Here is a 12,730-nt window from a genome sequence, read left to right as displayed (position 1 = left end):
TGCCAGTACATAGTAATGGCTCTGTTCCTTTCCCCCCTGTGGACACCCACTTCCCTTCTCCCTGAGATTCACCAAGAAGAGAGAAGGACCAAGAAGGGAGAAGGACAGGCCTAGATCTATTTACCCTCCCATCCTCTCCAGGTGCAGTGGCCATCTGCTGATCAACGTCACTGTGCACAAAACTATTTCTGAGGTGAAAGGCAGCCCCCTACCAAACTCCGGATCAAGCCCTCCAACGATTGTTCATATGCTTCCGTCGTACTGCAGGAAAGACAGCTTCCTACCAGAGCTGCGTTGCTGGTGCAACACTGCTGCCATCTGCTGGACCCCAAAGAGAATTCAGGGGGACATCTGTTTCTCAGAGAGGGATGAGGAAAGAACAAGGACACACCAGCCAAGAGCAGAAGCAACAAGGAGCAAAGCACTACAGCTGTTTATGACTCAGGCAAGCCACAGCGCCAGTGTGAGACCTTGCTTTTCTAACCTCAGGGACTGACTACTGCAATACACATGACATAGGGCTGCCCTTGAATGTGATTCAAGTGGATGATGTCAACAACTACTAATCAAGGAGGCTGAGGGGAATCTCCAAATTCAGACATGAGTTCTGAATCCTGAAGCCAGAAAGCAACATATGGGAAAGGCCTTGGCCTCTGCCCTATTGCTGGCCTTCCAGAGGAACTGGGTGGCCATAGCGTGAGACAGGATGCTCGTGTAGATGGACATTCAGTGGTCTGACCCAGCAGGGCTCTTCCGGTGTCCTTATGAAGGCCTTAGCCTATATTCCCTGTTGTTGGCCCTCCAGAGGAACTGGCTGGCCACTGATTGAGATGAGAGGCTGGACTAGATGGACCTCTGGTTTGATCCAGCAGGGCTCTCCTGATGTTCTTATGAAGGCCTCAACCTCTCTGCCTGTTGCTGGCCCTCTAGAGCAGCGGTCCGCAACCTTTTTCTGGTTGCGGATCGCTGCCAAGGGGTGGGGGGAGAGGGTGACCCGGGACCCGCACAAACGTGCATGTGTGGACCTGCCGGGCATGTGCGTTTGCGCCTGGCGGGGCCGCAAACATGCACGCATGGCAGTTTTGCACATGCACGTTTGCGCGGGCCCCGGGTCACCCTCTCCCCCCACCCCTTGGCAGCGGTCCGCAACCAGAAAACCAGAAGCTTGCTGGGCGGCCGATTTGCTCGTGGCCTGGCGAGCTTCTCACTGGGGGGTGGGCGGGGAGAGGGAGCCGTGGCCGCAGACAGGGGGTTGGGGACCACTGCTCTAGAGGAACTGGGTGGCCACTCTGTGAGACAGGATGTTGGTCTGACCCAGCTGAGCTCTTACTAGGTGCTTAAGCCACTTCAGGTGGGGGGAGAGAAAGACTAATAGGGAAGCAATTCTAAGACAATTACGACTGTGGCCGTCATTCCCAAGCTACAGCTTTGGTGCTGTCAAGTATTTTGCTGATCTCAAATCTAGCACTGCCATAATAGTGCAAGGAATTCTGGGATACCCCCTACAACATCCCAGTAAAATGTGTACCCACAAAAGCTCAAACCCTGCCAGGAATCTGGTTACTCTTGAAAGTACTCCTGAATTCTCGTTCTTTGCTGCTACTGAAGGCAAGCTAACACAGCTGCCCATCTTGACGAAGTGAGCTGCGACTCCTCAAAACTCCTCCCCTGCCACCAATTATGTTGGTCGCTAAAGCAGGCGTAGTCAACCTGTGGCCCTCCAGATGTTCGTGGACTACAATTCCCATGAGCCCCTGCCAGAAAATGTAGTCCATGTAGAATTGTAGACCATGGATATCTGGAGGACCATCTGTTGACTACCCCTGCTATAAGGCATTCCTGGACTCTTCTCCTTTTCTCCTGCTTATAACAAACCAGCATGACGGCCTATTTTAAAGTATTTTCTGTTGCATTTTTTTACACAAAAGTCCTTTAGGCTGCCTCCTGACAATCATACACTCTGGGACTCTGCCTTCTTCCACCGAGGACAGGGAAAAGGATACACAGCCAGCATCGGTAACTACCTGAATCACGACAGTGATGGAGGAACGGGGATGGAGGGCCCCCAGGACAGCTGCCTCGCATGTCTTCTTAATCATCTGCTCCCGGCTCCTCTCATAGACCCCTGGCAAAGGAGACGAACCAGGTGTGAAACTGCAAAGCTCATGCCCCACCCTAAAACCAGGGGTGCTGGAAAGTTCAAGGCCTTGAAGCATTCGCATGTTGGCCTCATTATTTAGATTTGGACACTGAGATTTATACCCCACCCCACTCAGCAAGCTGGCTCAGGGTGGCTTCCACCATGTAAAAATCACACCCGTAACCTTGTGGACAATTCATCCATAAACAGCATTCAAACAACATGGAAACTTTTAACATCCAATGTACCAGCTGATTTGCCATCAGATATTACTGCCTTCAGTTCCTGGGAGGGGGGGGGGCGACGACAGGGGGACAGCTAGTTGAGGTTCTAGTTCAAGTCGTCATGCTGTTCACTGACCCCAACCAATGCCTGGCTAGTGTGGTGTTGTGAACAGCAGAGGCTTCTACTCTGGTGAGCTGGGTTTGATTCCCTGGTTGGACTAGTCATAGCCCTGATCGTGCTGTTCTAACCAAGCAATCCTGTCAGAGCTCTCTTAACCTCACCTACCTCTCAGGGTGTCTGTTGTGGGGAAAGGAGAGGGAAGGCAATTGTAAGCCACGTTGAGATTCCTTCGGGCAGTGAGAAGCAGGGTATAAAAACCAACTCTTCTGGTGGAAGAGCTTCATCTTACAGGCCCTTCAAAACTGAGCCAGCTCGTGGACAGCCCGCAGCTCTTCCGGGAGCTTATTTCACCAGGTTGGGGACAAGACTGAAAAGGCCCTGGCCGAGGCCAGATGTACTTCTTTAGGGCCAGGGATCACCAGTTTGTTGGAACTGGATGATCGCAATGTCCTTTGAAAGGTACAGTTAGCGAAGTGATTCTTCAGATATGCTGGGCTCCAGACCACGTATGGCCTTCAAAGTTAACACCAATACCTTAAAGCGGATCTGGAATGCAGCGGGGAGCCCCTGCAGCTGCTTGAGGACAGGCAGTACGTGAGTCCTCCTTCATCTTCCAGTGAGGACCTCGCACTCCTGGAGAGATCGGCATCTGCAACTTTTTAAAAAGCCCTCTTTTGTTGCTATGAAGATGATTCTGATTCTTAATTTAATTATTCACAGAAAAGCCAGGCTCCCCAGAGATTTCACGACAGCAGAGGGAAGAAAAATCTCAGCAGGAGGAAAAGAGAAGGAGCGGATAATAATTTCTTTCTTTCACAAGCCCCCTGTGGAACGAACAAGAGTTCCAGATGGCAGAGCTGCGGGATTCCAGATGGCCTGCAAGGTGGTGGAGATAGCTGCTCCTACCACCCTTTGATCAGGCGCCTTCTCGGTGGGCAGGCAGACTGGAAATCTAAATTAGACAACGGCAGGGACACACCAGTGCCTAGCTGCTAGCGTCTCAACTTGAAAGACAGTATTGCATGAACAGCATTAACATGCTGAAAGGGAGAACAAATCTAATAATAATAATAACAACTCATCCAGGTGGGTGATGGATGGGCATGTGGGAGTCACTACACCTCTGAATCCCAGGGCCAGGAAGCAACACCAGAGGAAGGCCTCAGCCTCTGCCCTGTTGCTGGCCCTCCAGAGGAACTGCCTGGCCACTCTGTGAGGCAGGACAGACAAGATGGACCACTTAATTAAATTAAGCAGGGCTCTTCTGAGTTTCTGAGGAAGGCCTTGGCCTCTCTGCCCTGTTGTTGACCTTCCAGAGGAACTGGCTGGCTGAGTTAGATGGGAGGCTGGACTAGATGGATCACTGGTCTGCTTGCCCTGCAGACTCTTCTTTGGTTTTCATGAAGGCCTCAGCCTCTCTGCCCCTCTGCTGTGGTTGGACCTCCAGACGAACTGGTCAGCCACTGTGTGAGACAAGCCTAGTGGAGTATTGCTTCTTTTTCCTAACAGCTTTAAAAGGATAGCCAGGTGCTTTTACGACACTGGAAATTGCTGTTGGATATTGCAGTTCTGCATGCAAGATGATTCTGAGAGGGAAAGGGTTAAAAGAATTCTCTCACTGGGGTACGATTGACAATTGGCCCCTGACCCGTTTCATTTTATGTAGAAGAGGAAGAGCTGGGTTCTTGTAGCCCGCTTTTTACCATCCAAAGTAGTCCCAGAGTGGCTTTCCTTTCCTCTCCCCACAACAGACACTCTGCGAGGTAGGTGCGAGAACTGCTCTGAAAGAACAGCCCTAAAAGAATTGTAACAGGGCCAAGGTCACCCAGCTGGCTACATGTGGAGGAGGAGTGGGGATTCAAACCCAGTACTCCAGATTAAAGGCCACCAGTCTTGAACCAGTATACTATGCTGGCTGTCTCTTCTTCTCTCTTACCTGGGCTTGGAGCTGCAGCAAATTAAGCTTTCTGAAGTTAATCTGTTCACAGTAAGCTAAGTGTCCCTACCTGAATACGTTGCTAAGATCCATTTCTAATTCTGTAAGTAAAATGTATTTCTCTTGGTACCCTTGGAGTTGGACTGTAAACTGTTCAAACAGTGTTTGCCCCTTAACCAGGAAATGTGGAGGATCGTGAAGCTTCTGAGTTTCCAATGCAACTTGTTTTTGTTTTTACCATTAAACTCAAGATTTGTTACCTGGTAGCCCTATCTTGGGCTTCAGCAGCACTTCCAAGGTAGCTTTGTCATAGATCTCCTTGCTGACTTTGACTTCCGTAGGTCCATAGACCCCCACTAACACAGAGGTGTCCCCTGGAAGCAAGCAGAAGGGTGTAAAAGCTTGCCTGCATCCCAACATACCTGGACTATATTCCTAGCCGACAGGCGATGCAGACAGGAACACGCAAGAACACTGAATTTCTATTTTGAGGAGAAATTATGTGGCATAGCCATTCCCAAACACTCTCTGGGCCTGTGCCACCAAGAAAGCAGAGAGGCTGCGGAAACTGATCACACAGCCAGGGAAAAGGGTAGCAGGAGCACATCCATAATATTTCTAACTTGATTCAGGTGCGTAGCTGTGTTGGTCTGGTAGGCTTGTGTGCTCCTGCGCGCTTTGGCCGCTTCAGCGATCATTGAAGCCTGAAGCAGCCAGGGCCGCAGTGTGGTGGAGGGGAAGGGTGGCAACGGCACATCAGCTGGCACCTCTCCCCTCCCCAGAGCTGGCCGCTTTGGGCTTCAGTGATCGTTGAAGTGGCCGAAACATGCCGGTGCGCACAGCCCTAGTCCGAAGTAGCAGAACAAAGTATAAGTCCAGTGGCACCTTTAAGACCCATGAAGAATATTCAAAGTATAAGCTTTGATGTCCATGCACTCTTCGTCAGATCAAGTGTGCGTTCACAGGAAAGCTCATACCCTGAATAAAACTTTCTTAGCCTTAAAGGTGCCTCTGGACTCAGAAGAAGAACAGCTGGTTCTTATATGCCGCTTTTCTCTACCCGGAGTCTCAAAGCGGCTTCCCTTTCCTCTCCCCACCAGATACCCTGTGGAGTAGGTGAGGCTGAGAGAGCCCTGAGATTACTGAAGAAGAAGACTTGGTTCTTATATGCCGCTTTTCTCTACCCGAAGGAGTCTCAAAGCATCTTACATTAGCCTTCCCTTTCCTCTCCCCACAACAAATGCCCTGTGCGGTGGGTGAGGCTGAGAGAGCCCTCATTAGTGCCGTGGTGAGCCAAAGTTCCTCCAGCTGGTTGCATGTGGGGGAGTGCGGAATCAAACACGGCTCGCCAAATTAGAAGTCTGCACTCCTAACCACTACACCAAACTGGCTCTCACACTTCATTTTTAACCTGGAGAGAGATCACAACGGGTACCTGTTAGTCTGGAGCATGGAAAAGAGCCAGAGTCCAGGAGCATCTTAAAAACTAACAAAACTTGGGGCAAAGGAGGAGCTTTTGGTAGTCACTGCTCACTTCTGCAGATACAACCAGAATGTGAGTCCATTGTGATGCATGTTTCTTTAAGAGGTTCATCTCTTAGCACACCTGTGATGCATTTAAGCAACCTTGTTTTTCTGGTGGGTGGTTCTCCTTTTGCTATCACCTTTTTGTTGCTGCTCCAGCTTACTTTTAATCGTCGTGCAAATAAACGTACCTGTGTTCAACAAGACAATCTGGACGTTGGTTCTTGGGCCAGCAGAGACATTACATCCATCCTTCCTTATATTTCGGAGAGTGGAGTGATTTCAGAGAGTGAACAATCTCTCCAAGATATAAGGACAGATGAAACCCACATTCTAGCTGTATCTGAAAAAGTGAATAGTGATTCACAGAAGCTCAAGACCTGCCAAAATTTTTGTTGCCACAATTTTTAAGGGACACTTGGCCCTTTTCTATTTTTTTTAACCTGGGTTAAATGTAACCATTTCTGTGGCTCAGCTCAAGGGGCCTCTGACATTTATACAGTCTTTCCCCCTCAACCGCAGAATGTAGGACACTCTTAAAAGTGAGCCTCTGAGGAGGTGCAGGACACCCACCCTCTCACAAGCTAGTCAGATATATGTCTTTGGGGTAAGCTGCTCACAACTCCCAGAGGAGGCCATGAAAATCTCTGCTCACCCCCCTGTCATTACTCTAAGAATGGCAACTCCCCTGTCAGCAGTGGACTTTGTAGGGAGAAAAAACGTGGGCGTGGGGGGAAGTGGCCCCACAAGAAGCAAGCAGATTCAGCTTGGCGAATCAGCTTGCGGCCGTGGTTAAGAGCAGCAGCTTCTAATCCGGAGCACTGGGTTCAATTCTCCACTCCTCCTCTGCATGCAGCCAGGTGGGTGTCCCTAGGCCAGTCCCAGTTCTCTCAGAGCTCTTCCAGCCCCACTTACCTCACAGGGTGTCTGTTGTGGGGAGAGAAAGGGAAGGCGATTGGAAGCAGTAAAAAGCTTGGAAACCGCTCTGTGCGAATTCTCCTGACTTCAGACTCTGTTCAGGGTGGTTAGTGAGACAGACTCGTCTCCCACTTTGTGAACTCAGAGGGTAATTTCCTGTTCCATGCATCTTTCCTACCCAGCAACATCATGGAGCAGAGTTGCCTCCAGCATCTCTCTCCACCCAGCTTTTTAGATTAGAATAGGAACCTTTTCTTTACCTCTAAGAATATAAAATTAAGTTCTCTAATAAATAGTTACTACATTAGTTATGTACCACCTTGGTAAAGGTGTTTTTCTTTCTTTGTTGCTTTCTGATGGAATCAGCGCAGCCCGCTGTGCTTACGAGCCATACCAAGCACTCTACTAACTTTCATGATATTAGGACTTTACCACGAGTCTATGACTTGGTGACTTGGTGCTTTACCTTTACCAATATTTAGTATCCTTCAAAAAGAAGGGTACAAAAAAACAGCTCAGCTCTTCTTCTAACATCTTCTGTATGCCGACTGGGTTTTCGTCTTAAATAAGAACATTTGCATCAGATGTTAACAACAACAACAACAGCAATTCAGTTCCAACTGAGATTGCACTGGAGCCCTAGGAGCTCCCCTTTCCCAAGCAGCATGTGTAGATCACAGAACCTGTGATGAGGTCATCCGTTCAGTCGTGTCCAACCCTCGGTGATTCTATAGGAAAGTCTTCACCACATGTCTCTGTTAACGGCCACCTCTTTCAGTTGCTTCATGGTCATCCCTGTATCAGCTTTGATTGTGTCGAGCCAGCAGATCCTTTGGCGACCACGTTTCCTTTTGCCGCTGACCATGCCGAGCATTAATGATTTCTCCAACGAGTTTCATCACATGATGTGTCCAAAGTAAGTGAGCTTTAGCCGTAATATCTTGCCTTCTAATGACATAGTTGGTTTGCTCCTCTCTTAAATTGTCTTGTTGGTAACTTTGGCTGTCCGTGGTATTCGCAGCATTCGTCTCCAACACCATAATTCGAAGGCATCTAATCTCTTCCTGTCTTCCTTCTTCAGGTTTCGCATCCATAGCTTGTTATGGGGAAGACAATGGCGTTGACTAGCCGGCACTTTGTATTAAGGCTGATATCATCTTTCCATATTTGGTTCGTGCTTAACCTATGCGTTCCGGCCCAGTGTTATTTGCCGTTTGATTTCACTGCTGCATCCACTACTTTGAGTGATCATAGAGCCAAGATTAAGAAGCCAAGATTAAGTCAAATTTTGGAGATGTAAAGGGAAAGTGAAACTCAGGGATCCACCAAAACAACTGGATACAGCCAAGACTGCAGGAGAAGGGAGTACCAATGCATTCTTCAAACCAGGAAGGAAAACTATCCACCGTCTCAAACCCTTTTTAAGGGCTACCAGTTAATTTGGAAAGTGGTTGGGAAATCTGAGGGTGGAACCCAGGTAAAGGCAGGAATGGAATAGGGGTGAGATCTCTGCAGTGTGCAGTGCCACAGAGACCCCCTTCCAAAGCAGCCATTTCCTGCTGATGTCTGTCACCTAGAGATCAGCTGAAATTCTAGATCTCAGAGCCCCACCTGGAGATTAGCAACCCTAAGGCCCTCCTGAACCCTGAACACCGTTAAGTCGGCAACAGAGGACTAGTATTTGGGAGCTGGGATGGGGCATGCTAGCCCACTCCATAAAACAGACCATCAGTCCAGTGGCAACCTGCGGGTGGTGGCCAGAGAGCTCCTGGGATTTCAACTGATTTCCAAGTGACAGAGATCACTTTTTAAGGATGAAACAGCTTCTTTGGCAAGTAGACTCTTTGACATTGTAGCTGTTGGGGTCTCTGGCCCCCCTCCCCCCTCCCGTAGGCTTCACCCCATCTAGGTATTTCCCAACCCAGAGCTGGCAACTTAAAGTAGCACCTTAAAAAAAATTCATGCTGCCATAAAGTTTGAGTCCAGTGGCACCTTTCATGGTCTTAAAAGCTTTCTTGTGTATGCACTCTTCTGAAAAAGTGTACACGTGCAAGAAAGCTTATACCCAGAATAAAACTGGGTTAGACTTAAAAGGTGCCACTGGACTCAACGGGTGTTTTCACACACATTAAAGAAAGCACTCAACCCACTTTACAGCTGGACTTTGCGATGTGAAATGGCAAAAAATCTACTTGCAAACAGTCACGGAAACGGATCGGGGCTGAGCATTTCGCATATATAAAAACGCAAAAATTTTCATCTGCTGCTTCAAACCGATAGGGCCACCCGCCTTAACCAGCCATGCATCTCGTTCTCCCGGGCCTGCTAAAATTGGGGAGGGGGGAAGGAGCTGACCCTGCATCCAGGAGGCTGAGCCGTCGGGGCGGGACAGCAGCCCTTGCTCGCACACGATCCGGCGCAGCGCCGGGAGCTCGCCCGAATCGAAACGCTTCTGCTCCCGCTCCATCCTCTTCCCACCCACGTGGCGCCTCTGGACGCTTCCGCATCCGGGTCCTGCCATGCCGAGGCTCAACAGGCCGCTAAGCCCCGCCTCACCTTAAAGCAACAAAGGGCAGGGTGATCTGAAAGCGTATTTAAATGAGATGAGCCGCTTTGTTGTGGTGGGTCCGGCTTTCCTTCAGGCGGGACTAGAATCAGAATGGCCATGCAATAAAACCCAGAAACAAATGTAAAAAAAAAAAACACACACACACACCCCAGAATCACGCAGTGATCTTGCAATAAAACCCAGAATCAAGCAATAAAAAATCCCAGAATCAAACAAAGATCATGCAAGAAAACCTAATTAAGATAACATTAGCAGGGCAGGAGTAGGTTCGTAGCCCCCATGGGTGCCAGCTCCAGGCTAGGAAATTCCTGGGGATTTTGGAGATGTAATCGGGTGGGAGAGGTGCATGGAAGGGAGGGACCTTGGCAAAGAGTCCACTTCCAAAGCAGCCTTTCTCTCCAGAGAAACAGATCTCTGTAACCTGGAGATAAATTGGAATCCCAGGAGATCTCCAGCAACTGCCTGTAGGTTTATCCAGAAGGTTGATCCTGTAGGTTGATCCAGTAGATTCCATCTACTCAAGCTGTGCCATGTTGTTTAAGATAGAACAACAACAAAAAGAACTATTCTTATGGCATTAAAGAATAAAGAATGTTTTCAAACAATGTCCTTTCTTGAGTTTACTTTTAGTTTATTTCATTCCAAGGACATGAGCCAGAATGATTTTCCAGATAAACTGTTTCCTACTGTCTTTTCCTCAGTGGCAAGTCCTACATTGTAAACAGTCACAATTAATAAATCATTTTAGAAGAAGAAGAGTTGGTTCTTATATTTTATTTATTTATTTATTTATATTTATATTTTTATACCGCCCTTCCCTACGGCTCTGGGCGGTTTACATAAAACATTTTTGAACATTCACGTAGAACACTATCAAAATCAATATAAAAAATCAATATAACAATATAACAATAACAACAAAATATCAACTGGAACAATTAGAATGGCACTTCAACAATAACTTGACAATCCCTCAGTCGGTTCGTTCCCTCAGTCTGGGGGGCACTTTACTCTACCTGAAGGAGGTTCAAAGTCACCTTCCCTTACAGTCACCTTCCCTTTCCTCTCCCCACAACCACCCTGTGAGGTGGGTGAGGCTGAGAGAGCCCTGATATCACTGCTTGGTCAGAACAGTTTTATCAGTGCCGTGGTGAGCCCAAGGTCACCCAGCTGGCTGCATGTGGGGGAGCGCAGAATTGAACCCAGCTCACCAGATTAGAAGTCTGCACTCCTAACAATTACACCAAACTGTTACAAGTAAAATAATCCATCCATACTCATACCATACCTTTCTTCTTTTAACTATAATTAATCTCTGTATGTTTGTTTCACAACTATAAACACAAATACCAGCAATCAAAAAGGTTGTAATATAAACATTCAGCATATCTCATCTTATATGCAGTTAATTTATACTTTACTTGAATAAAAACAATAATATCATTTGGCCAATAGCTCAAAATGGTATGGAGATCTTGGTCCAAAAAGAAGTCCCAATTACTGCACTCAAGTATAATTTATCACAGAAGGCAATGCTCCAGGTATTCTAATGATTCCTAATCTTAAAGAGCTCCAACCAAATATTATGTGGGCCAAATGGTGGCTCTCTATCTGTCCCTGGACTACAGTCACCATGACCCCTGGCCAAATGGTGGCTTTCTCTCAACATCTACGTGCATCCTCTAGCCCAGCTGGTCCAGGGCTATGGGCTGGGTTGTCACCAATACATGGATGACACTCAGTTCTATCTCTTAATGGACAGCCGGCTGGACTCCCCCCCCCTCCCATACATTTGCCAGTTGTTTGGAAGCAGTGGCTGAATGGTTTAGGCAGAGTTGTCTGAAACTCAACCCCTCCAAGATGGAGGTCCTGTGGCTAGGCAGAAAAGGGCAAGACCAGGAAGTATACCCCCCATGCCTGGACAGTGTGCAATTAACACCTGCACTGATTGCCATGAATTTTTATGGAGGCTCAGTTCACGAAAGTAGCCCAAATGGCATTTTTCCATCTTCGCCAAGCGTGGCTACTAGCCTGTCCTCTGACCGCTTGGCCACACTGATCCATGCAATGGTCACTTCCAGATTAGACTTCTGTAACTTGCTCTACCTTCCCTTGTCTTTGACCTGGAAACTGCAGCTGGTACAAAATGCAGCTGCTAGGGTCCTCACTAGAACACCATGGAGAACTCATACTCAGCTGGTGCTTCATCATCTGCATTTGTTACCAGTCTGCTTCTGGGTCAAGTTCAAGGTATTGGTACTGACCTTTAAGGCTATGTGTGGGCTGGATCCTACTTATCTGTAGGACTGCTTAGTTCAGTGGATCTCAACCTGGGGGTCCTTTTATAGGGGTTGCAACAGGGCAAGCAGCTTGGCTGGGGGGCTGGGGGGGCGCCATCCACACAATAGCCTTGTGGGGTAGATTGAGATAGAACATTCATCTGTCTGGAACAGCGGAAAAGAGTGAGATCGGCATAGTGGGACAAGAGGCAGAGCTAAACTGGGAAATCCGGGGGGGAAACCAATTTATCTCAAACAATGGATTTTCATGCCATTGGTCAGTTTTGGTTTAATTTCTGTGAAAGAACACTTGCATAATTTTATGAGTGGGGGTCACCAAAACATGAGGAACTGTATTAAAGGGTTGCATCATTAGGAAGTTTGAGAAACACTGGCTTAGTTGCTTATGCACCTTGTAGGGCCCTGGTTGTCCCGTCTGGCCTTGACCAAGGCCTTTTTTCCTGGTGGAATGAGCTCCCAACATAGCTGAGGGCCCTGCCGGAGTTGTAAGCTTTCCGCAGGGCCTGCATGCCCGAGCTCTTCCGCCAGGCCTATGGCCGAGGACAGGGCCGAGTTTTGGTGTTGCCATCAGAGGATCCTTCCAATGCTTGAGTAGATCTGGTCTCTGGCTCCCAGCGGGAGAGGTCTGGTGCCTCGGCTGAAGACCGGGGGGGGGGGGTTGGGGGATTAGACTTCGCCATCCGCTTCACTGTCTGTATTTTGTTATGCTGTAAACCTCCAGGAGACCTTTGGCGTTATAATTAATTAATCGACCAATCAATCAATTAATAAGGTGTCCCTGGACTACAGTCGCCACGAGCCGTGTGGAGCGGCCAGGCGGGGGCTGCCGGGGCCGCCCAGTGTCTCCGTGGCCGCCTCCACCGCGCCCGCTTCGCTCCCTTCGGCCCGGTTGGCCGGCCGACGCGCTTGCCCTGCGAAGCCCTCCGAGGCCCGCCTGCCCCTCCCGGGGGTCGCGAGGAGGCCTCGCTGCCTCCCCCTGAGGCCGGCCTGGGCAGGGG

General features: G+C 48.8%; 1 protein-coding gene across 3 annotated transcripts in view; it reads right to left on the bottom strand.

The window, feature by feature from the left end:
* The window catches only part of EXOSC5 (exosome component 5), a 40,825-nt gene extending 31,416 nt beyond the window's left edge, over positions 1 to 9,409 (bottom strand). For 2 of the 3 annotated variants that reach the window (XM_077336586.1, XM_077336587.1), the window contains exons 1-3: positions 9,219 to 9,409; positions 4,682 to 4,795; positions 2,004 to 2,125 (exon numbers count right to left, since the gene is read on the bottom strand). In XM_077336586.1, the coding sequence (XP_077192701.1) occupies positions 2,004 to 2,125; positions 4,682 to 4,795; positions 9,219 to 9,384 (402 nt within the window). In that variant the 5' untranslated portion in view covers positions 9,385 to 9,409. The remainder of the gene's footprint in view (positions 1 to 2,003; positions 2,126 to 4,681; positions 4,796 to 9,218) is intronic. The other variant, XM_077336588.1, reaches the window with a different exon arrangement.
* Between the last annotated feature and the right edge of the window lie 3,321 nt (positions 9,410 to 12,730).

Source organism: Paroedura picta, chromosome 5 (assembly GCF_049243985.1).
Source record: "Paroedura picta isolate Pp20150507F chromosome 5, Ppicta_v3.0, whole genome shotgun sequence".
Lineage (NCBI taxonomy): Eukaryota > Metazoa > Chordata > Lepidosauria > Squamata > Gekkonidae > Paroedura > Paroedura picta.
This window is presented reverse-complemented; position numbering and strand designations above follow the sequence as displayed.